A 24,409-nucleotide genomic window follows, 5' to 3' on the forward strand; every position below is an offset into this window, starting at 1 on the left:
ACAAAATTTGTACTGTCTGTGAAACCTCTCTTGAAAGAGCCTTTTTATTTTCAGAACAAAATGCCAAAAAGTTAACGATCAAAATCTCACTTCAACTAAGAGGTGTCTCAAACCAACAGATATTGTGTCATCGCCGTCTAGGAGACCAGCACCTAATAAAAAGCTAAAGTTTGATGAAAAAAGTTCTGATACTGATGATAATTTTGTAAGCATTGAAAATGCTATCTCAACAAAATTAATAGAGCTAGATTCCATTGATCCATGTCGTATTGCATCGTTAATTGTTGGTTCATGTAAAAACACGTTTTTGCAAATTCAAAGACTGATTGTGCAATCTATTCAAACTAAGCTCAATCATTTATGTAAGCGTTCAGGAAATGGATCTTATCTCTACAACAAGGATTTTGATTCTATAGCTACAACACAAATGAATGTTATTTTTGAAGAATTTTTGAATAACTTTCCATTCCTTGTGAAAGTTTTAACAGCAATGTCATCTAGAAAGTATGAGATTACAGAGGATTTGAAGCCAAAATTTGCACTTATATACAGCATTCTTTTAAGTTCAAGATGGCATGAACTTAGCTATTTTAAGCGTATCACCACTGTCTTGTTGATTGAAGGAGGATGTAGTAAAAAAGTAAGTTTTTTATCCATGGGAAGTAATTTTGTGCTGAACTAAATTTTTGCATTTTAGATATCAAATTGACATCAAGTTAAAAAATTCCAAAGAAATTTAAAAAAGATTTCCAACTAATATTTCTAGAGCTCTCACTGTATGAGGAGGAATTCAAAAATAAATTTCAGTAAAAGATGAATTCTTGCTATAAGATTACTTTTCACCTATGTACTTTGTATTTGAAGACTAAGCGCCCATCTATAACGTCAAAAAGCTTATCGCCCTGGGTACGAGGTTGCTACGAAACCCATTAAATTACAAGCTCAAAAAGCTAGACACGAGACTCCTGGATGGGAAATGAAGCCACTTATTTCCCTTTCTATACGCCTGAACCGCTTGACAGTGGAAGGGTGTGGCATAATTCCACTTTGGGTACGAAGCAGGACAGTGGAAGGGTGTGGCATAATTCCATTTTGGGTACGAAGCAGGACAGTGGAAGTGTGTGGCGTAATTCCAATTTGGGTACGAAGCGGGACAGTCGACAATCGCCGTCTTGGGTATGAAGCGGGACCACAGATATCTGTAAAGCCCGAAGGGCTAGATTTGCAGCTTTGTTCAAAAAGTGAAGCTCATCTTTGGAAGGATTTCCTACCAGAGTCACGTGACTAAAATATGCAATTTCACCGGTTTGAGAGATGTGAAATAGCGTTTGCCGCCTAATTTTTTTGATATCGCGCTCCGAAAACAATCAAAATGCTAGATCCTATCCATCGGCACGAAATTTAAAAAGTCAAATTTTAGCTTCACTTTTTTTTGCTGGAGAAAGCTTAAAGCTGCAAATCTAGCCCTTCGGGCTTAGATATCTGTGAGCGGGACAGTCGAAAGTCGTCGTTTTGGGTGCGACGCGGGACAGTCGAAAGTGACGGAAAATTTTTTGGTCTGTAAAATTGTTGTTGGGCGCGAAGTGGGACAGTCGCTTTCACTGTCCCGGTTATACCCATGTACCACGCTAACCCGACCTGATCCTCAAATTCTTATCAAGGTCTTTGATTGTTTTGATACCTTCTCCACTTTCGGAGAGAAGAAGTTTCAAATTAGAATTCTTTTAATAAAAAAAGAAGTCAGATGAAGGCAAAAAAGGCAACCCGTTAAAAATTTACAAGGATAAAAAATAGATAGATAAATAATAGATATCAAATACCTAAAACGTCTATGATTCGTGATTTTTTACACGATGATAGAGATGTCTAAAATCGTTCGTTTGTTGATTAAGTTCATCTTTGGTTACCTCTTCATCTGACCGTTTCTCGATTCCTTTGTCCGCCATCCGATTCCTCATTTCGTCTTCAAGTTTAATACGTCTCCATTTCGCGCGACGGTTTTGGAACCACGTTTTCACTTGCCGTTCAGATAAATCAATCGAGCGCAGCGAGCGTGCAAGTTGTTTTCGTTCTTGAGGTGAAACATATTTTTGAACGCTAAAAACACGTTCCAGTTCCGTTGATTGTGTATGTGTAAATCGAACTTGCCCTCCTTTGCGATTTCCTTCATCACTCTCATCATCTCGAATATGTGATTTGAAACGCCTGCTGTGACCACTAAGGAGCGACGGATATGCTATAAAGTAAGAAGAAAATTGACATTAGGTTTAATGGCACCAGAGAAATTTACACCTACATCACAACACTTGACACTTTTTTATCATATTAGACCATAAACGTAAATTGTTCGTGATATGCCAATATGAAAGGTCATTTAATATCAAATACAAAGTTATAGACAGGGATTATGTAGGCATTCGACACTTCATTGGAAAGTTATGACGTAATGTTTACTTTACATACCTCCTCGTTCCTCGTGAAGTGAATTCCAATAATATCGAAAAGCATGATTAGGATTTTCCGAATACATTCTCCGTGCGACCGCGTTTCTTCGTTCGGCGCCTTCACGCATCATTCGATCAAGGAACCAGTTTTCGAGAGATGGTTTCGAGGACGGGGGAGGTGACCATGACGAGGGCAGAGCTGATGGTGAAGGAATCATATCAAGTTCGCTTGACGAAGAAAATGTTGGTCTTTTGGTTGGTAATGTTGGCGGAAAGAGAGGGTTGGGGCGGAATTTCATGTCGTGATCGTTGTTGAAAGTGATTTTCGTACACCCAATGTTCCGTTAATCGATGTCGACTTTCTAATAACGGTAAATCATCATCAGGACGATTGATTTTGCCACCGCAACACTCTGTTCCTCTTATTTTTTGTTCTGTAAAATAATCACTCTTCCAAGATTCGAACGAAGAATCTTTCTTTTCGTTGTTGAGAGCTCGTAAGTCTTCGATCGATGGTTTCGATTCTTTACGTAAAATATTTTCTATACTAAAATGCGATGTTGATGGCATCCTGTCAGTAAGCGTTGTCATGTCTTGAGAACTTGACCGTACTAAGGCGCGATGAAGACTGATGATTCAAATTGAAGTGCTTCTCTAATATATAACCTTTTTGATTGTTTGGTTTGCGTGTGTTGAGCGAGACCAAATAAATACAACAAAAAAATGTCTTTTGATGAATTTGTCGCAGTTATTGATGGTAGCGTGTTTGTGTAGCGGCGCTCAAGTACATTTTGATTGAGTTATTTCGTCATTTTGTCATTCAAAAAGAACTTTTCTTGTGTATGTTTGTTTATTAAAACAATAACAATGTCTATTGTCTTTTTCCTCTCATTTTGATTGGATGTTGGGACAATACAATCCTTTTGTTTAGTTGTTGAGCGATGTGAGCCTATAACAACAAATAATGTGAGAATTAAAGATTGTATCAAAATTGTTCGAAATAAGAATCAATACATAATCTATGAAAATGGTTTCAATATTTAGTAGAAGGGAATTAGGTGAATAAACGCCCTAACCGGAAAAAAATACATATAAAGCTGAAATTTTGCACAGAGTTAGGGGAAGGTCTTGGGAACCTCCCATTAAAACCCCCCACCTTCAGCACCTTGGCGTCACGAGCTATGACGTCATAATTCATAATGGCTGCGATAAAATTTGTCCAAATTTCAAATTGTTCAAACATAGGCATATTATATACCGTTGGGAAGCTTATTGAATTCTGAACAACTTTTTTGTCTACGAAATTTTCTAAAAATGTACTGAATGTGAGTAAATTGGACTTAAAGGTCTATGACGTCATCAGGTCAAAAACTTCCGAAATCAAACTTCTTCAAACATGGGCATGTTATATACCGTTGGAAAGCTTGCAGAAAGCTGAACAACATTTTTGCTTACAAAATACCCTATAAATGCACTGAATAACAGTAAATTGAGCCTAAACCTACGGCGTCATAATGAGAAAATTCCATATTAAATTAAGCTAGAGCTTTGTCAAAAGTGATATCAGAGAATTGTCACTTGATAAGACACTTTATTCATCGCTATTCGAAATGAGGAATTTAGAGTACCAAAGCGATTGGGTTCCTGAAAGTTTGGAGATATATGTATTCGTGGACCAACCTTTTCCTTCAAAGCTAAAACAAATCAGCATAGGACAATGTATTACCCAAGCTCTACTTAACCGCATTACATGTACGCTGTTGGTGGAAAGGAAGCCATTAAAAATATGGAGAAAACAATTGCTACTTTTTCAACCAGTCTCTCCGAAAAATCGCGTACTGCAAAGCTTTGGCGGTCATATATTGACTACGTTAAGGTTGTCAAGGAATTCATAGTTGCTGAAAGGAGCTGCAATTGGTACCTACACGTCAAAGCAATCAAGAAGATGCAGAACCTTTTTGCTGCGACAGGTCACCGCAACTATGCCAAATGCTCGAGAATATACGTCCAAGAAATGAACGAAGTGCTAGCCTCAAGTGATTGGCTGAGGAAACAATTCGAAGAAGGATGCTACGCCGTTAGACGATCGAACAGGTTTTGGTCTGATTTAGTCATCGAACAAACGTTTATGAGGTCAATCAAGTGTTCAGGTGGTTTGACTAGGGGACGCGGTTTTGGAGAAAATGTCCGCAATCTATGGACAATGAGCGCTGGTTTCAGCGCCACAGTCCACGAATCAATGGTCCAACTATCAAGCGTCAAAGTTGGCTCAGCTGATCAAAACATTGACATGGGAATAAATCGCCGAAACAAAGACCAAGATTATTGCCAGAAGTTTTACGAATGGATCGAGGTCAGGAATCCGTTCAACATGGTCGACAGCAACCTCTACTCGTTTTCAACCGGGTGCATTTCAGTCAAAGGCAAGGACAGGGTGAATTGCGAGGAAGCCGAGACTATAGGAGAGAGCATTCAAAAGAAACTGGATGGCGTACGATTTTTATTGAAGGAAAGATTCTGAAAAAAGATCTTATCGTCAACCTAGATGCCTTGACAAATAGCACAGCAGATGAGGGATGTGTTCTTCACAAGACTTGCTGCGATTGCAGAACGAGAGGAAAATGTGGAGCAGTACTTCGACTACGAATTAAATCACCAACCACTTTCGTTGTTCAAGAATGGTTTAATGCGGAAGCCCGAAAAATCTGCGCTCAAAAAAACATGTACTAGCAGATAAAGACGCCGTCACTATGAAACCGTCGAATGTGAAATATGTGTTGGATGGTGGAGTCCCGTGGAGTAAAGGAATGAAGTTCAAGAGCATTGCTGATGCGTTCTTGTCTTACGTGAAGAGACATTACGGGTGTGCAAAGATCGTATTCGATGGTAGACGATGTTATCGTCCGTTACAGTGATAGTAAAGGCGGGAAAAAATGGCGGTATGGCGTTATGGCGGTATACGGAAAAAAATCGGCGGGAGAGTTTCGAAGAAACGGACTGGCAACTCTACCGACTGTTAACTCTTTTCGGCAAAAAAACCCGTTTGCGAATTTTCTTCGGCTTTGGGCTTTTTTCTTAGATAGTGATTCGTCTTAGACTATAACATAGTCTAATTCGATGGGTGCCAATGATCCAAATTCAATTGAAGGAAACGAGCACATAAGAAGATCGTCGAAAGGCTCATCTCGTGACATTCAGGTGATAGCAAAAATAAAGTGCTTTACTCGAAGGAGCAGTTTCTCTCGAACAACCACAATAAAGTACCCTGAGTATCAGAGGTTAAGTTTTCAAAGAAAATAGTAACCTCTGAAGACAAATAATAGAAATTTTATCGCGCATGTGTCAATCTAATCACTGTAGAAAAATCAAAGATGAAGAGCAAATATTACCATATTAATGTCTAGCAGACTGTATCAGTATGCAGTTTACTATTTACGAATTCCCCAGAAACCTCCAAGTGTAGTTGAAATGAGTTTATTTCGAAAGAAATCTTTTACATGATCCCCAAATGTATAACAGTAATTACTAAACTTTTAATTATGGAAATGTCACTTTTAATTGAATCGAAATAATAGACGGACTTTATGTTATGATTCTCTATCACTGGCTGCGTTTAGACCAACTGGCATTTGTAATTTGGCATTTGCTCATGAGGGATTCGATTTTAATAGCTTTTCCATTGTATTTTCTGTCATTGCATTTAAGGAATCGTCTTTTTAGAGTCATTACTGAAAAGGTGATTCCCTCAAGTTCAACTTTGATAGATACAATGAAAAGCATGGAATTTCTCAAAAACTGCAGTCATTAAGACTGAAACTTTTTGCCGTAGGGCTAGGCTATGGCAAATCTTGCAAATTTTACAATTTATAGAAAGAACTGAATAAAAAACGTGCAAATACTTTAAAAAATCAAAAATGTCATTTTTTCTCTTTGTTTTGGTTCCTTTGTTTTATTTGAAATGCCAGAAAAGGGGATTCCTTTGCTCAAAATGGCATTTCAAATGCCAACGAAATGCCAACACGCTGGCATCATTAGGCATTTGACAAACCGAACAATTGCGCGGAACAATATAATTCAAAAGAATACTGCAAGCAATTACTAATGCCAGGCAGCCACTGACTCTTTTTACAAAGCATTGATGACTTTTTGTAAGTTGTGTTTTCAACGACGGGAATAAAAATATCGACTATGACGCTCATCCAAGATCTTGGATGGTCGTCATGGTTACTTTTGTCTTCGCTGATTGCGCGATGAATAGAATCTCGATTCGTCGGCACAGCGTAAATATATGATTTTGAGCTGTGCTTTTCACGGTAACAATAAAGGCCAATTGATCAATTTATTACAAGATGTACTTCAAGCGAATGGCCACATCGTCAAAGTTTGCAAAGGTGATGCTGATGCAACAATTGTAAGAGAAGCATTAGATACCGTTCTTGAAACAAACACAGTTGTGGTAGCTGCGGATACTGACGTCGCAATCATGGTTCTCTATCATTGGAAAGACACAGATATGACAAGTTCGACATTTATCTTTTGCAAGAAAGTTTTTCAAGATACTGGAGTATCAAACTTGCATCGAAGATGTCAAAGAAAAATCGAAAATCGAAGATGTCAAAGAGCACTTACTGTTCATTCATGCATGGTCTGGATGCGACTCAACATCAATGATATTTGGGAAGGGGAAACCATGCTTCCTTAATCTCGTCCGCAAGTCGAAGAAAATACAAGCTGCTTCCAGAAATATGACAGATGTTTGGGCAGATCAAGCAACCATTGGAAACATTGTTGTTGATGTCTTTGTCGAGTTGTATGGTGGAAAGATAGATTCTTTGTTAAGACAACTGCGGTAAGCTCTACTGTAAATTAATAATTCGAAACCTTTTCACTAATAACACTATACCAAAGGCCCGTCTGTTTAATTGATTGCCAACTGATTTCAAAGACGAACCTATAGCAATTTTACTTAAAACAGAAATTTTTTTTTTCAGCTACAACAAATATCAGGAGATGTTGGCGAATGGATTGATTGAGCCTGAGAAAGTTCCACCATCTGAAAGGAGTGCATACCATTATGGGTTGAGAGTGCATATTCAAATAATGCAATGGCTGTTGCTTGACGAGGACGACGAGACATTTATTCTGACAGAGTGGGGATGGGTCCGAACAGATGATCACCTTCGCCCGATCCCGACTGACAAGGTTATAGCCCCTCCTGAAATTCCTAAAGTCATCCGCTGTAAATGCAAGTCAACCTCAGAGAATCAATGTGGAACGAATCTTTGTTCGTGCAGGAAAAACGGTTTGAAGTGCATGTCTTCGTGTGGTGATTGTCATGGAGAGAATTGCACTAACAAAAGAGTAAGTATTAACTATACCCATCAAAGAGAAGACAAAGTAATATATGTTGCAGAAATTTACGACTAAAATCTCAGACTAGACAATCTACACGAGACAAATAAATAGTGAAGATATATATTATTCTTTCCATTCGTTAACTTCTTCAGCTGGTGGATCAATATGATGAAGGTGAAACAGAGGAAACCAATCCCCAACATATGATGATGAACATGGAAACGTCTTCAAAGATATTTTTGAGTGAAAGAAGTTTTTAAATTCTAAAACGTTGTCTGAATTTATTGGACAATACCCTTCGATAATCTAATATTGAAAATAACCAAAATAAACGACCAACCAAAATTTCTCTTAAAATTAGGTCATAGCTTTAGGCTCAATTTACTGCTATTCGGTGCATTTACAGGGTTTTTTGTAAGCAAAAATGTTGTTCAGTTTTCTGCAAGCTTTCCAACGGTATATAATTTGCCTATGTTTGAAAAAGTTTGATTTCGGAAGTTTTTGACGTGATGACGTCATAGACCTTTAAGCCCAATTTACTCACATTCAGTACATTTTTAGAAAATTTCGTAAGCAAAAAAGTTGTTCAGAATTCGATAAGCTTTCCAACAGTATATAATATGCCTATGTTTGAACAACTTAAAATTTGGACAAATTTTATCGCAGCCATTATGGATTATGACGTCATAGCTCCTGACGCCAAGATGCTGAAGGTGGGGGGTTTTAATGGGATGTTCCTATGACCTTCCCCTAACTCTGTGCAAAATTTCAGCTTTATATGTATTTTTTTCCGGTCATAACCTAATTCCCTTCTACTAATTTGTTAAGGCCAAAAAAAAAAGTAGTCTTGTTTCTTGAACTTTTTTTTGGAAAAAAATATATCTCACCCGGCCGCAAATAGAAAAAAACTTTTTTTTTTGTGCAATCGAAGAAAAAAAACTTTTTTTCAAACTGAATATTTCAGACAAGTAAGCTAAAGAACGCAAAACGTTTTCTCAACATTATTTAGTTCTTCGTAGTAACAATATGTATTAGTTGTGCACGAGGCATTATGTGTGCAAAAAATTGTACGCGACGTGTTTACTTCGGGTTTGACTTTTGTTTTTGTTTTTGTGTGTGTGACATTCAAATGTTTTCATTGATTCGAATGTGAATATAATTACCTTAGAGTACAGCTTCTTCTTAAAATTTCGTTTTTTCAAGTAAAGAGACATCGAACTTGGATTATTTTTTCGTACACGTCAATTAGAGTTTTTCTAGGAAAATTGAAAAAAAAAAATATTTTCCGGCCGCCCGGGTGAGATTTTTTTTCGTCACCCGCATTTCCGGAAACAAAACTACTTTTTTTTTTTGCCTAATGATATACAATACAAAGAAGAATGTATTGGAAACCAATGAAAAAATAATTTGAAGGGGTGTGGGTAATCAAGTATCATTTTTACCCCCTGTGTCAAAAAAAAATTGACAAAACCAGAGTAAAAGAGGTCATTTCAGAAAAAAGTTTGATGTGCTGAAATGGCGAAATTACAGTTTCTAAGCCTCAAGCCGTAACCCCCCCCCCCCCGGGCTGAAGTAAGATCTAATAGAAAGTTTTACAGAGTAAGACTGCAATGAAAAAGTTAAGAACATCATAAGAACTGGACAGTCTGAAATTCGAACGGATTAACCAAAGACATCTGAATTCACAATAAATTTAAAATTAGAGCAGGTTTGTTCTACTTGAGGGCTAATTTGTATTCTAATTGAAATAATTTCAAGAACACCATTAAGAACATTTAAGGCGCCAAATTGCCTTTTCCAGCACTCTTAAACTACCCTGACAAAATAAGCAAGTCCCGAAGATTATTCCTATGGGAAAATCTCACACAAAAATGTCGTCAAAAGAATCTAAAACAGTATTTGTCACACTTCAAAAGAGCTTTTCCCGAAAGTTATTAAAAAAATTAACGGAATTCGGATAACTCCCGAGTACAAATAAGATGGCGGAATTGAAACAAGACTATGCGATTTCTCTCTCAACATTCTATTCAATTTGAAGCTAAGGAAACTCTGATGAACTGTTAGATGGTGAGTTCCCTAACAATTTCCCAGCGCTGAAGAAAATGAATGGAAAATATTCAGTGGTACTCGCAAAGGAAAAATAGTATTTTTAGCTTATAATCCAACCATTTTGATGTATGTCCTCATAATTAACTGGGTGGAGAAAAATATTTTGTCCACCCAAAAGCGTATAATAAAAAGCGGCCCCATTTAAATGCAAAGTGGTACTGCGTTAAATGAATGGCGAACACAGTTTATTAAGATGGCTGTCAAATTGTGGAACAACCAAATTTTGAAGAGACTGCCATTCTACCGCTTTTGAAGTGCTAAGCACCTAATCATTCATTCTTGAAAGCATGTATCATACCTGTTTCACGTTTAAGTGGATGGAAGAAAATGTTCCACAAAATGGTTACCACAGAGTGGTCTATTGCTACTTGACTTTGGATGTTTTGTTTTTGTTTTTGGATGCCTCTTATCCATTTTTTTCATCAACAACATTCTTGATTGTGTAATCAACAATTGATTAATTGAGTAATGAAAGAAAAATGCAATTCAATTTCTTCTCACAATATAAACAAACTCGAAATTCAATTTTCAAAAACAAATTAACTGGTCCGTGTAATCCTGTCATTCCTTGGTTGAAAAAACTAAATTCAAAATATCTTCATTTTAACCGTTAACCGCTACAATCTAAGTTACTCGTTAGTTACAATTTACAAGTTACTTACAATTTAAAAGCTACTTACAATTGTGAAATTGAAAAAAAAATCCTAAATTGTAGTCGTTTCAGTAGAATTCATCTCTAAGAATAAAAAGAAAGAAAGAAATTCCACACTTCTTCGTGAGGAGGAACCGGACAGTTTACCAGTTTCCAACCTAACGTTTTTGACGAGACAATGAAATACAATGATACAAAGACAAAAAAACATTCTCAGTTTTAGTTTAACTGGATATGAGAATATTGAAACAAATTTAAATCCCTCTATAACTATACATAATTGATACTGGCATAGGTACCAATAGCAATTAGACTACATCAAAGGGGTACAAAAACCATTTAAAAAGTATTCGAGTCTCTGTAAGGGTTCCAAAATTACGAAAATCAAAAACCGTCTCTCTAAAAAGGTCATAAATTCTTGAAATTTGGACTAAAATTTGAAAATTTTGGCTGAAATTCTAGGGAAATAGTGTGGCAAAAACGTCGAAAAATGGACAAAATTTTACATGCGTCAAATTTGATAATAAAAACGAAAGAATAAACCAAACTCGAACCCAGTCCTTTTGTTCATTCGATTCTGATAGCACTCACGTAAGGATTGGATCAAGCCTATAAGCAAAATAAAAAAGTGGTTCAAGTGGCTGTGGGTATGTATAAGATTGAAGAGGACATTCTTACTTCATTTGTGCCTTTTCCAGAGGCGTCACAGCGTAAGGGCCTGAATATATGTGAAACGGAAAAGGGGAGCTTATTAAGTCTATTTTAAGGGCGTGTGTTTAGATAAAGTAAAATCAACGAAATGAAGTAAAACCCACAACAAGAGAGCTTTGGCTGCAATCTCTTGAGATCTCCTCTCTGCACATTGAGGCTTGCAGTTGACGTTGGCCGGAAACCACATAACGCTTTCGGATGTCCTTTTGAAACAGTGTCCAATCTCAACAATCATCTACTGTTTGTTTTCTAATTCTCTCTCTGTATAATATAGAAAGAAATACAAATCAACAATGGAAAAGACAATTCACCAATAATCAGCACTTTTTTTGATAAGAACTTTTTTTGAGTCAGAGCTAACGTAATTTAAAAAAGTCTTTATTAAAATTTATCACCTAAACCAAACCCTGGATCTATTCCTTTTCCCAATATGACGAAGGGATATATGTTGACAAATTATTTCCGCATGCTCCCAGGTAGCTTAAATACCAGGATTTAACAAACCAGTCTACCTACCAATTCAGCCATTGACAGTTTCAAGGTTTCTTTCAGATGTTGATTTTTATAATAAAGAGGAGTGGTGCATGAATAGAAACCAAATCAACAATCGATAAGTCAATACCGCTTTCATCCACCCAAAAAAGATAAGTACAAGTCGACTCGGAAGTCGAAAATTTCGCATAATATTCGAAATGAGAAAAATTGACCATAAAATAACGAGGTCAAGCAGGGGGGGGGTATCTGCTGTACAACGACGTGTTAAACGTGATGCTTGAAGAATATTGTACACGAGGTTGTAGCATTGAGTTTAAAGCCCGAAACCTTCAGGTTTTTGCCTTTATCAGGCAAGAAAAAGTGCATTTTTGACGACATATTGAATGTAGCAATTCCTTTGTTTACGATTGATATTTTTTCGAAATTTAGCGGTAAATTTTAGTTTCAATCTGTCATTTGTGTAAAAACCAGGCGAGCCGCTCAAGGCCGCGCAAGTTTGGTGGGATTTGTTGGCTACAAATCCTGGATATCAAAATGCATGCTTATAGAAAGGCAATGTTATGCTTATGGAAAAAAAACATTATTGACCTTTACAAATCTTCTTAGCAGCATGGGGTCAACCTTCCTCTATCCGTTAACAGCCGAATGCCATTAAAAATTGAAAATGATTTGTTGATGGCCCCTTCAGGAGTGCAATGTCAAGTTGAATATGATTAAAAACTCCAGACTCCAGCATCAAAACAACAATAAGAATGAATAAACTCATTTATAAATTATTCTTTTGTGTTTTGTTGTTGTGATGTTGGAGCTTCATCTACCCTGCCGATGCACCAGACTGTTGCTCATCTTCTGTTGGATGCTGAAAAGTATTATTAGATTACACCGCTCAAAACTGTCTGCTGTTTGTCTAGTGTTAAGTTGCACAAATTCTTGAAGCTGGACAAGCACCAGACTTTTTCCTTTTTCCCAGCAACAGAGACCTTTTTTCAAAGAGGACGTCCTGTTGAATAATTATGTAGTCCAGCCATAAAAACAATGATAGAGCCATGCATAATTACTGTATCATGCATATTGTAATAATTATGCATGGTTTTATTATTGTTTTTCTGATGGAATACATAATTATTCAGGCCTCTTTGAAAAAAGGTCTATTCAAATCTGGTACCTTGTCCAGTGAAACAAAGTTTTCTCGGTTGACACCAGCCATTTAGAAAATTTGACGTCAATTAAAGTTGAGTGGAGAGGTCTTTTTGCAGCGACAGTCAAATTCAACAAAATCTGAATTTTTCTGAAAATCTATAAAAATCGCTCAAAAATACACTCTATTCCACCATCAAACACTCTACCAGCATCCTGATTCATCACAAATGACGTCCAACCGACAAAGAAACACACCTAACCTGCTTTGTACCGGCAACGCATGTGCAGATGACAAGAATGAGGACACCCTGGCATGTTCAAAATGTAACAGACTAGTTCACTATCTATGTTCGAGGCTACCAGCGTATATGATAACTGCTTTTAACGACGACCGAAGAATACATTGTAACTTTGTATGTCAGAACTGTGTGTCAGTGTAAAAGGATTTGCTGGCCTTGATCCCTAGATCTCAACCTTCTTTAAAAACAGCGGCAGAACTATCGAAACTGAAAGAAACGATCAAAGAAAACGAGAATACGATAAAGAAACTAAAGACAAATAAACATCATCTAATCGTAGAAACACATAAAGAAGAGCTTTCACAATTAAAGAAGAATTTATCAGATGATCCAGCCTTCCATACTGTAGAATATGTCGAGAATAAGCTCGAAAAGAAGTTAGAAGACTTTCGTACCGAAATACTGTCCACCATTAAGGAGGAGCAAAAAAAATCGTACGCTGCAGCCGCTTCTGCTGGAACATCTGCTCCCTCAAATGACAACATAAAAACTGCAGTCAAACAAGTACACGAAGAGGAAGCAGCGGAGGAGAAGGATAAATCTAGACGATCGAATAACATTATAATCCATGGTGTCAAAGAATCGACAGAGGATCCTAACAAGGAGGATGAGGATTGGGTGAAAGAACTTATCGAAAATCTTCGTGTGAAAATCAACACCAAACATATGATGAGACTCGGATCTAAAGCTGACAACAAGAGTAGACCAATACTTGTTACCTTTAAGAGCGAAAAAGAAAAAGAAAGCCTATTTGGAAATCTACATGTCTTGAAAGGGAATGCCAAATACAAAGGTGTCAGCATTTGTGAAGATCTAACCCCCACTCAAAGGAAGGACTTCAAAGACCTTCTGCAGGAAGCCAAGGAAAGAAATCAAAGTGAAACAGATGAAGTCTGGCGAGTCCGTGGGTCATCAAAAAACGGCTTCCACCTAAAGAGGGTAAAGACCAACGGCCCAAATCAACAATAAATTCAACAAAAGAAAAACAAAAAACAAAAAAAACCGTAAAAGAAGTAAGAAGCAAAACCAAAAACATACCAAAAAATCAAAGGACACAACAAGCTAATATCACATCTACCAACAATATCAAAGTTCAAAAAGACATGAGAATTCTCTATGCTAACGCCGATCAATTTACATCTGGAAAATTAATTGAATTACAAGCCCATGTACAGAAAAAAAAACCTCATCTGATTGCAATATGTGAAGTGAAAACGAAAGTAGGCCAGCTGAAACATCTACACGAATACGAATTTGGGGAGTACACGCTCGTTAATCAAACAAATGTTGACACTAACAAGGGACGTGGTATCATCATATTATCGCATAACTCCATCAAGCATTTAATTGTCAGGTCTTCAACAGTTGAATTTGAAGAAGCTTGCACTATCGAAGTTCGTCTTGCAGATAAAGATCTGTTGGTGTTTGCTTGTCTTTATCGTAGCCCAACAAAAACCAGATCGTCTGACGAAAGCAATACCAAGCTGAATTCTCTTGTCAAGTCCATCTCCCTGGACAAGAAGTACTCTCATAAAATCCTCATTGGTGATTTTAACTATCCGACAATCAATTGGGAGAATTGGATCACATCCCATAACGAGGAGAGTAAGGAAGAACAATTTCTGGATGCGCTGCGTGATTCTTTCTTACACCAACATGTCGATGAGCCGACAAGATGCCGTGGATCTGATGATCCGTCGACCATCGATTTAATCTTTACAGATGAAAAGAATCAAGTTCGTGATCTACAGAACCTAAGCCCGCTTGGAAGAAGCGACCATAATGTTCTAGCTTTCAACTTCACAGCTTACACTGAGCGCAAATCAAACTCAAAACGTTATGCGTATAACCTGGGAGACTACGCCACCATGAAACAAGAAGCTAGTGTATGGTCTAGAGAGTTTCTTGAAGGCATAGATCAAATGCCATAAGGGGAAACTTGGAATTTATTCAAAAGTAAGCTGTTGGAGCTTAGGAATATTTATGTGCCATTGAAAGAAATTGATCGTCAGAGTTGGAGAAGAAAAGGATCGATACCAATAGGAAGAGACCTACAGATAGAAGTAAGTGAAAAACGACGACTACACAGGAAATGGGCTAGATCGGTTTGCCCCATTGAAAAAAGACGCAACCGTCAAATCTACATAACAACAAGAAACATAGTGAATCGCATGATGACAAGAGCTCGTCGAAACTACGAACAAAACATTTGCAACAAAGCCAAGTCCAATCCGAAAGTTTTCTGGTCACACGTGCGAAGTAAGATGAAATCTGCTAGCGGGGTTTCCTCTCTTCTAGAAACACCAAAAGATAAATCATCCCTGCGGCACGAAGATAATGAAAAGGCGAATATTCTCCAAAAACAGTTCTGCAGTGTTTTCACTAATGAACCAGAAGGTGAAGTCCCTGATTTTCCAAGCAGGACCGAGGAAATTATTGACGATATCGTCATAACCAAGGAAATGCTATCTAAGAAAATTAAGGAGCTTGATACCAATAAATCACTCGGTCCCGATGAAATCCACCCGAAAATGCTAAAAGAGCTTGTAGACGAGATCGCAGAACCTCTTTCCCGTATAATGAACAAGACCTTGACTGAAAGAGAATTACCTGAGGATTGGAAACTTGCCCACGTTACTCCTATTTACAAAAACAAAGGTGCTCATAATCTAGCAGTCAACTATAGACCAGTGAGTCTAACATCAGTAGTTTTTAAACTAATGGAGTCAATCTTAAGAGAGCATATCACAAGATACCTTACAAACCTAAAGTTGCTATCCAAAAAGCAATACGGCTTCATCAGCAGACGTTCTACTGTCACTCAACTACTGATGTATATAGACAAATGCTGTGAAAGTATGTCGGAAGGTAAAGTCGTCGACTGCATATATTTCGATTTTGCGAAAGCGTTTGATACCGTGCCCCATCGCCGACTTTGCAAAAAGTTAGAAGGATATGGAATCACTGGAACAACCAAAAATTGGATAACATCTTTTCTCAAGGGACGAAAGCAACTAGTGAAAGTGAACCAATCTCACTCAAAGCTAGACGATGTAATCAGCGGTATACCACAAGGAAGTGTATTAGGACCTCTACTTTTTGTGCTGTATATAAACGATCTTCCTGACAAAGTTGTTTCCGACCTATTACTTTTTGCAGATGACACGAAGACATTCAAAGAGGTCAATTCCATCAATGATTCTCTTGTCATTCAGAAGGATGTAGATACATTGAATGAATGGTCTAAAGTTTGGCTCTTAAAGTTCCATCCCGATAAATGTCATGTTTTAACACTTGGAAAACTAGCTAACATAAAGCACGCACATCCTTATTCTCTCGCTGGTAATCAACTGGAGCATGCTTTCGAGGAGAAAGACTTGGGAGTTTTGGTGGATGCTGAGCTGATGTTTGAAGAACATATAGCCAAACAGGTAAACAAAGCGAATTCGACACTTGGTATTATCAGAAGGGGGTTTGATAATCTTACTCCAAAGACCATAACGACACTATACTCCGCCTTTGTGAGGCCGCACCTTGAGTACGCGCAGTCAGTCTGGTCACCCAAACTATGCAATAATGTTAACATGCTCGAGAGAGTCCAAAGACGAGCTTCAAAACTTATCCCAATATATCGACACCTCCCGTACAGTGAAAGGCTAAAAAGGCTTGGATTACCAACCCTCGAATTTCGGAGACAGTTTTGTGATATGGTGCAGGTCTATAAACATCTTTCCTTTTACGACAAAGATACTATACCTTCAAAACTAATCAGCCGTACACGTCCTAAACGAAGACATTCCAAAGAGCTTTTACCAACCTTTGCTAATGACGGCTTCAATGGACCCCAAACTAAGTCGTTTTACTATAGATGTGTGCCAACGTGGAATAAACTACCAAGAGAAGTTGTATCCGCACAATCGATTAAGTCGTTTAAAGAGAAACTGAATGATGCATGAAAAACCACCCACAAAAATTTGTTACAAGAAGAATGTGAAAGAAGATCGGTTAGAGGCCCATCGTGAGCCTAGCTTGTAAATCTGTATAATAATAATAATAATTTTGTGTCCGGTGCTTCAGCGAGGCTGCTGTGCTGGCAGGGTCGTAACCTTAATTAACCTGGACATAGTGTCCTATGAATACAAAGGTCTATTCAAGATAGACCTTTTGCTAGTCAGGATGTTGAATAATTTAAAAAGACCAGCCTCAAAACAATGATTAAGAAAAATAAATGCATAATCAGAATTAGCCTGGATATCCAAGCTCAAAATTTTAGAAAAAATAAGTTTTACCTAAGCCAGACAAAGTTCTAAAGTAAAATTATAGAGCTTGGTTCATCTAGAAATCAGGTGAACCCCTGTTGACAGATTTTCCTGCATGAATCCCATGGCTGCAAATAAATATATGCACATAATGACACGCATAATTTCAAGATGGTACCCCAGCAGTGATAAATCAATTTAGAATGGCAGCCTTGACCATAAAATATAGACAGTGTGGTGGAAAGTCTGTTAGACAGAAAGTGCACAGTGATTTTTGGAGATTTTTTTTTTTCAAAATCCAACCCAAAACAGCACTACAAAAATTGGCAAACAAAAAAGAAGAATTGAAGCAAAATAAAGATATACTTTTAGTTCTTTACACGATGCAACCAAGTCATTAAGAAGATTAAAACAAGAATATCTAAGCAAGTGATTGAAAAAGAGTTTTTAATTAATCAACAGGACATCCGGACTAGCAATAGGTCTATTTAACATTCTCCCACTTGCTACAATCAAAAACTTTTTCCAACAATGACCAATGGTGGATAAGATATACTGTAGATTGATTTCCACCTTCACATGTTATGGCCAGACAGTGTCAATCGAATGAATCGAACGCCGAATCAATTGAATGCAATAGAATATTAATCGAAATCGAATATCACCAAGGATTTGCCGTTCGATTGTACTGATTATGTTCGATTACACTCGATTGATTTAAAGGCTCTGACCATAGTCCAAAAATTGATTTTGTTATTTGAACATAAAAGTTATATTTCAGGTTCCTTAACACTTTTAACAAAGAATTGCCTTTATAAATTGCTTTTTAATCGAATCCCTTGAGTAATTAAGAATTTAATTGCAAAAATGACGTTATGAACTTTAAAAAGATGTTAATGATATGTTGCATCACTCTCTTTTACAAAAAGTGCTTAGTTTTAATGGGTAAATAACTTTGTTGTTTCAAAATTTCTTTACACTGTCCGCAAAGAATTGAACTATTTTAAATTTTGCGGAAAATTTTTCTAAAAAGATGTGTCAAAAGTTATGACTGTTTTTTGAGCAAAATCCAGATGAAAAATTGATGAAAAACCACTATTTTGAAGATTTCGAGACAAAGAAGCATTTACAAAAATTTTCCGCAAAAATTTTTATTGTTCGGTAAAAGATACACCATCTACTGCGAAAAATTTTTCAAAATGTTTTTTCTTCGCCGAAACTAAGCTCTTCAAAGTTGAAATACTCTTCCTCGCAAGAGTCTTCATTTTCTTCTTCATCAAATTTTTTTAATGCAATTTTTGAATTTTCATATTCAGGAATAGTTTGTCTAACAGAAAATGTATAACATGCCATAGTTTTGTTGGTTACATCAGTCAGAAAACACATTTTAAACACGGCAATTATGAAGAATTCACTATGGTCAGAGCCCTTAATTGTATTCGATTTTATTCCCTATCGTACTGTATATACTTACGCGCTTGGTAGTCCACGCTAAAAAAGCTCTAAAGAAGTGATCCAATTTAATTTAATCCCAATCAAACGTTTTACTCGAACGCAATCGAACACACAATCGAATATTACCAAAAATCAAAAAGTTTGTGATCTATATAACCACAGAAAGCCCTATTTCCACCAAACAGCGCTTGAGGTACAGATCAGCAGGTACAGGTGAATCATAAATTGAAAAAAGATAAATTATTTTAAAAATGACGTCATTTTCTACATTTATATATGCAAAACCATGCAAATCTATTTCGGCAATCTATGATTTGTATAAAAAATGGCTGCTTCCATATGAATGCGATCAACGACGAAAAGCTCTATTCATCACCTATCAACACCTATGACTAATTGCTAAAAAATATTATACCTGTGTTTTTGTATTGGAGGGTTCTGTTGTCAGTTGTTGTGGGGCGGGGTGTGGTCAATACGTCGTTGTATTTCGCTGCAGATTAAACTTGCAATAGGATCTATTTTTCTATATGTTCACTGAATACAACGACTAGTTCCAAGAGGCGCTATTTACTAAATAAACGGTGGAGTGCTTTTTATACCGCGGCGGAGTGCTCACTAAAAACAGCGCACTCACTCTCGCGGATTGGAATAAAAAAGTAAGACAAAACTCTGTGCTTTTTATGCTTTATTATTATTTTTTTTTTAAACTAAATTCAATTAACTCAAATCAAAACAAACTTTTTTTGTAGAAGCCAAAAAGAAAAATGTTTTCAAAAAAGCAACAATTTTTACTAAACACAAAATTATATGTATTTGTTCATATTGATCTTTAATTTTGCTATAACAATTATACAAGGTGAAAAACGAGAATGAAAGGAAGTTGAATGTTGCGGTTAAAGAATTACAAGCTAGATGTCAGGGATACGTTAAAGAAAGGAACCATGTTGCCGATACAATTCAAGCTCAATTTTTAGCGCTGGAAACTAAACTTACCACTAAAATCGAAGCTACAATGAATGCGAAACCTATAGATAACAAAACGAAACAAATTCAAAGAAAAGTTTTGCCGAAATCACGAAAACCAATGACGAGTTAAATATATCCAGCATGAAACAAATACTTCGCAGCGAAAAGGTCGAAGAACAAATGGAAGAACAGAGAAAGCAATCAAGGGAAGCTAACATCATCATCCATGGAGTGGAAGAGAATGGCAATAGAGATGAAAATGATTTCGTAAACGAACTCCTAAACGACGTTAAAATAAACACAGAGCCAACTTACGTCTCCCGTATTGGTAAAGAATCAAATCGTACACGACCAATCAAAGTTGTATTTAATGGCGGGCATGTAAAATACAATTTTATGAGAAACTTAAGGGAATTGAAGCAGTACGACAAGTACGCCAACATGAGCATCACAGACGATTTAACAATAATGGAAAGAGACCAAGTAAAAGAATGGAGAAGTAAAGCAAACGAGAGAAATCGAGCAATGCCGCAGAGTGATTACAAATGGAGAGTGCGAGGAAGTCCTCAAGGAGGATTATATTTAAAAAAGATATTTTGTAAAACAAGATCGGTTTAGTAATCTTTGTAATATTCCAAACCAATGTATGAGCGATTTATAGAGGCCCATGTGCATGCACGGTGGCCTGGAAATCTGTAAAACATTATTATTATTATTATAAAGTACCTACATAAAATTACTTCCAAATCCAAGTAGATTTTTAAATTGGCAAAAATCCAATCAAAATTTTCATAAATTTTCAAACTGTAGATTTGAAAGACTTTCACTAACAACACAAAATTACAAGGTAGAAGTCTGCCGGGGGCACCTTGGCGAATAACCGGGACGTGCCACGCTGGAGTTTGAAAAGTGGACCCTGTGAGATATGAATGTTTGTTAAAAATTGGGACCCTTTCAGAACGAAAAATGATTTGATCGAAAAAAATCAAATATTTTCCCACTTTAACCCTGTAAATTGGCAAAAGTGACTTAAAGTAGACGAAAAATTCAAATATTGTTAAATTTCCACCCTAAAAATTGTCTACATCTTGAAAATTTTAGTAAATTTTGGGACCATATCAGATATCTCAAGAGTCTGAAAAAGGGACCCTGGTCAGCGGCATGTCCCCGTACTTAATTTTGCCTAAGTGCCCCCCCCTGGAAGTCTGTCAGTAGTGAAAACCCAAAACATCCTCGTACATCTACCATTTAGAGTCAAAGGTAGTTAAATCCAGCTAAACGACAGGCATCCGAAAGCCCAGGAAACCAGTCATCTCAATGTAAAATGTTGTTATTTTCATTCACAAATAGAACCAAGATGTGTTTCAGTGGTCAGCTTGTCAGAATATTGTTTCCACGTAAAAAGCATTCAATTTTTAAATTCCAAATTATCACTTCACTTTTCATCATTTCTACACCATATTGCACCACCAAAAATGTTATATAAATACCAACCTTACTTTCCATCTTAATTTTTGAGGATTTCTGTAACCATTTCGGAGTTACATTCTCTGGGATAAGGTTATCAGGTTTAACTTGTACCCATAGAAAAAAGCAGTGATCTGTTACCCAATGAATGTGAGCATATTAACATATTGAACATTCCCTGCAAATAGTATCCTGCATGCAGTCAATCTCAGCTGTGTCATAATGTCATAAATATTGCACTTGTACTATAGATTTACCAACGTGCCAAGCTGACAAAATTTCAAAGATCCCCCTGGTAGAGATTTCTGGGAATTCCTATGGAATTCCTGGTGAAATAAAAACTCAATTTCCAGGATTCCCTAGAGTTTTAGGGAGCAAATTTACCAGGAATTTACTAGGAAATTTCTAGGGAATTTCTAGGACCATGTTGAAAAATTTAAAACAATTCTAGGAAATTTCTAGGGATTTTCTAGGGTGTGAGATTCTATTAAAAAAAGAGACTCTCAGTTCTAGGATTTCCTAGGAAATTTCTAGGAAATTCCTGGGAAAACCTTGAAAAATGAACTGAAATACAACATTTTTATGAGAAAAATCCTAGGTGTATAATAATAATAACCATCACATAAAGAAGGTCTGTCTTTTGTAAACATTGGATAAGCCTGAAGATCTTGCTATAATCTACAGGATCTTCATAGTGTTGAGAAAATGACATACTATAAAGTTATCAGCTTTTGCTTATGGTTTTTAATCTAACCTTATGCTTATGACAAATTGGTCCAGGAAATGTACACCAGAAGATTAAGGTCGGAAACATTGCTAACCAAATAAAACATGAAAAATACCTTTCTACATAGGAAATATTGGTAAATTTGCAGATTTCTCGTTACCATCCAGCATTTTAGCCAACTGCAGCAAACATGCACCCCCAATTTCCAAAATCAAATTAGCTCTTTTGATTTTTCATTTATTTTTCTGAAAAGAAAAAGAAGTTACACATAAAGCAAAACAAAACACAAGATTATATATGGTACCAAAATACAGAATGTTACACAGAAGAAGAAGAAAGAGAAAGTTATCTATTTGGCATAAATTTTGTTTTTTATGATGATGCTATTTTCTCTTCTTTGGCTCTATCTACACTGAAAAATCTCCTAAACGAAAAATAACCCTAATGCTAAGGGATTTCGAGCTCAAAAATGACATGAAAGAAGATACTATGTACAGTGTAAAGGAAGTTTACAATGTGTCATACATAGTGTCTCCCCCCCCCCTTATAAAGGGGGGGGATTCTGATTTTGGCCCTTTTTTAAAGTATGGGGGAAAATGAAAAATTTGAAATTTGCTGGGGGGAAATAAAGGGGGGGGGCAAACCATAAATTTAGGAGATTTTGACTGGGGGAACTTCACTGATCTCAAGGTGATCTTGTTGCCAAAACTGTTTAAGCAATAAAATCAGCAAATCTTTTGGGATTAAACCAACTTTTCAATACAATTTCATTTTTCCAGCACTTTCAAGCTATTTTTTCAAGCTTTCCAAAAATTTCAAACTTGATTTAAGGCATTTTTATGTTAACCATATGGGGGAACGCCAAAATCTTCAAATAGCTGGGGGAATTAAAAAAGAGGGGGGAACCGAAAAATTTTGAAATATGGTGGGGGAAATAAAAGAGGGGGGAATGGAGAAAAAATTTGATTTTTTTAGTGGGGGAACCAACCCAGGAGGACACTATGGTCATATGAATAATAAACCAAAATAAATAAACATTACAAAAAACACAGATTAAACCAAATCTAAAATTGAAGTATTGGGTGTGTAGAGAAGACAACGTAATACTTTATTAATTGACGAACCAGTCTTGATTAAGTTTTTGTGGTGAAATCAAAAAGCTACTGGTTGATAAATCCAGGCAAAAAAGGTTCCAACAATGAGGCATAAAATCGAATGGGGAGAAGGAGAGTTCAGCAAAACCTAAAGTTGTCCAATGAATGGGATGCAGGTGACGTGTGCCAAGATTATGTATTGGTTTCTGAATAACATTTTTCTATTTCTATTCTATTCTTTCGTATTCTTTCTTCTATTCTCTTCTATCTTTTTTAATCTTTTTTCAGTTTCTTAAATAAAATAAATAATAAATAAATAATCTATGTGTTGTGCATCTTGTTTCCGGAAGCTTCAAGTGCTCAGTCTTCTTCTGTTGATCTCTGTTCCTTGATTTGGGTAGTTTCTGACTTGTTCTTGATTGGCGTACAACGTTCTAAAAGCTATTGCGAAATTAATACATAAGAATTTCTATCGTAGTTAAAAAGGTTTTACATGGCTCAACTTTACCCTGAGAGGGATGTTGTGTTTACTTTCTATGAATTTAACATTTACTAACACAAAAGCATAAGCAAATATTCGTTTACTATATAACAGGTTGCGATGGTTTTTTATCAAGACCCTTTTGTTTGAACGAATTGTTTTTTCCCAACTGTAGAGCATGTCTGCAAGTCTTCCCGGGAAAACAAAATTGTCATCATCCTCTCGCATTCACCCACGCCAGTCTTTTCTTTTGGCAAGTTCTTTCAGCGTTTTCTAAATAAACGTTATTATTATGTAATAAAGCTCTTCAAATATCAGATAAAACTAGAATCAAACAGCTTAAGAAAAAGTAGGTATGAGGTATAAGTATAACGTAGGTATATATTATATTGAACTGCTGAAAGAATTTTTTTCACTCATCTTCCATCGTTTCTTTTGATCTTGCTCTTCGTTGTCTGCTGCTTCACTTGATTCACCTGTGTCAATGTTTGTCTGAGATATGTCATACAATATGAACTTATGAACATATAATTATGAATATGAACATTTATTTCAAAATCATGCTGCAACGTGCTGTGTATAGATTATTGTTTGAGTAAGTTTATGTTAAAGATTTGTCCTTCACTCATCCTAATTTATTAACAATGAAGACAAATAATACATAGGCATGTGATGTTTTTCACAATGGTCCTTAATCAGAAATTTCTTTAAAAAGGACATACCTTGTCCTGCATTCAACAAGTTGATACAATTTG

The 24,409-nt window shown here is 36.4% G+C and overlaps 1 protein-coding gene across 2 annotated transcripts; it reads right to left on the reverse strand.

Annotated features, from left to right (window-relative positions):
- Positions 1–801: 801 nt before the first annotated feature.
- On the reverse strand, positions 802–22,320 carry LOC136822437 (hematopoietically-expressed homeobox protein HHEX-like). 2 transcript variants are annotated; one of them, XM_067078698.1, is made up of 6 exons: positions 22,195–22,320; positions 11,376–11,532; positions 11,115–11,169; positions 10,207–10,644; positions 2,464–3,393; positions 802–2,236 (listed from the first exon to the last, which is right to left on the reverse strand). In XM_067078698.1, exons 5-6 carry the CDS (start codon positions 2,741–2,743, stop codon positions 1,830–1,832), a joined length of 687 nt encoding a protein of 228 aa, XP_066934799.1. In that variant the 5' UTR covers positions 2,744–3,393; positions 10,207–10,644; positions 11,115–11,169; positions 11,376–11,532; positions 22,195–22,320; the 3' UTR covers positions 802–1,829. The 2 variants fall into 2 exon arrangements, with proteins under 2 accessions (XP_066934799.1, XP_066934798.1); XM_067078697.1 differs by having other exon boundaries at positions 10,207–10,341; positions 10,589–11,169.
- Positions 22,321–24,409: the final 2,089 nt, after the last annotated feature.

This window comes from Clytia hemisphaerica, unplaced genomic scaffold (genome assembly GCF_902728285.1).
Source record: "Clytia hemisphaerica strain Z4C2 unplaced genomic scaffold, Clytia hemisphaerica genome assembly, whole genome shotgun sequence".
Classification (NCBI taxonomy): Eukaryota; Metazoa; Cnidaria; class Hydrozoa; order Leptothecata; family Clytiidae; genus Clytia; species Clytia hemisphaerica.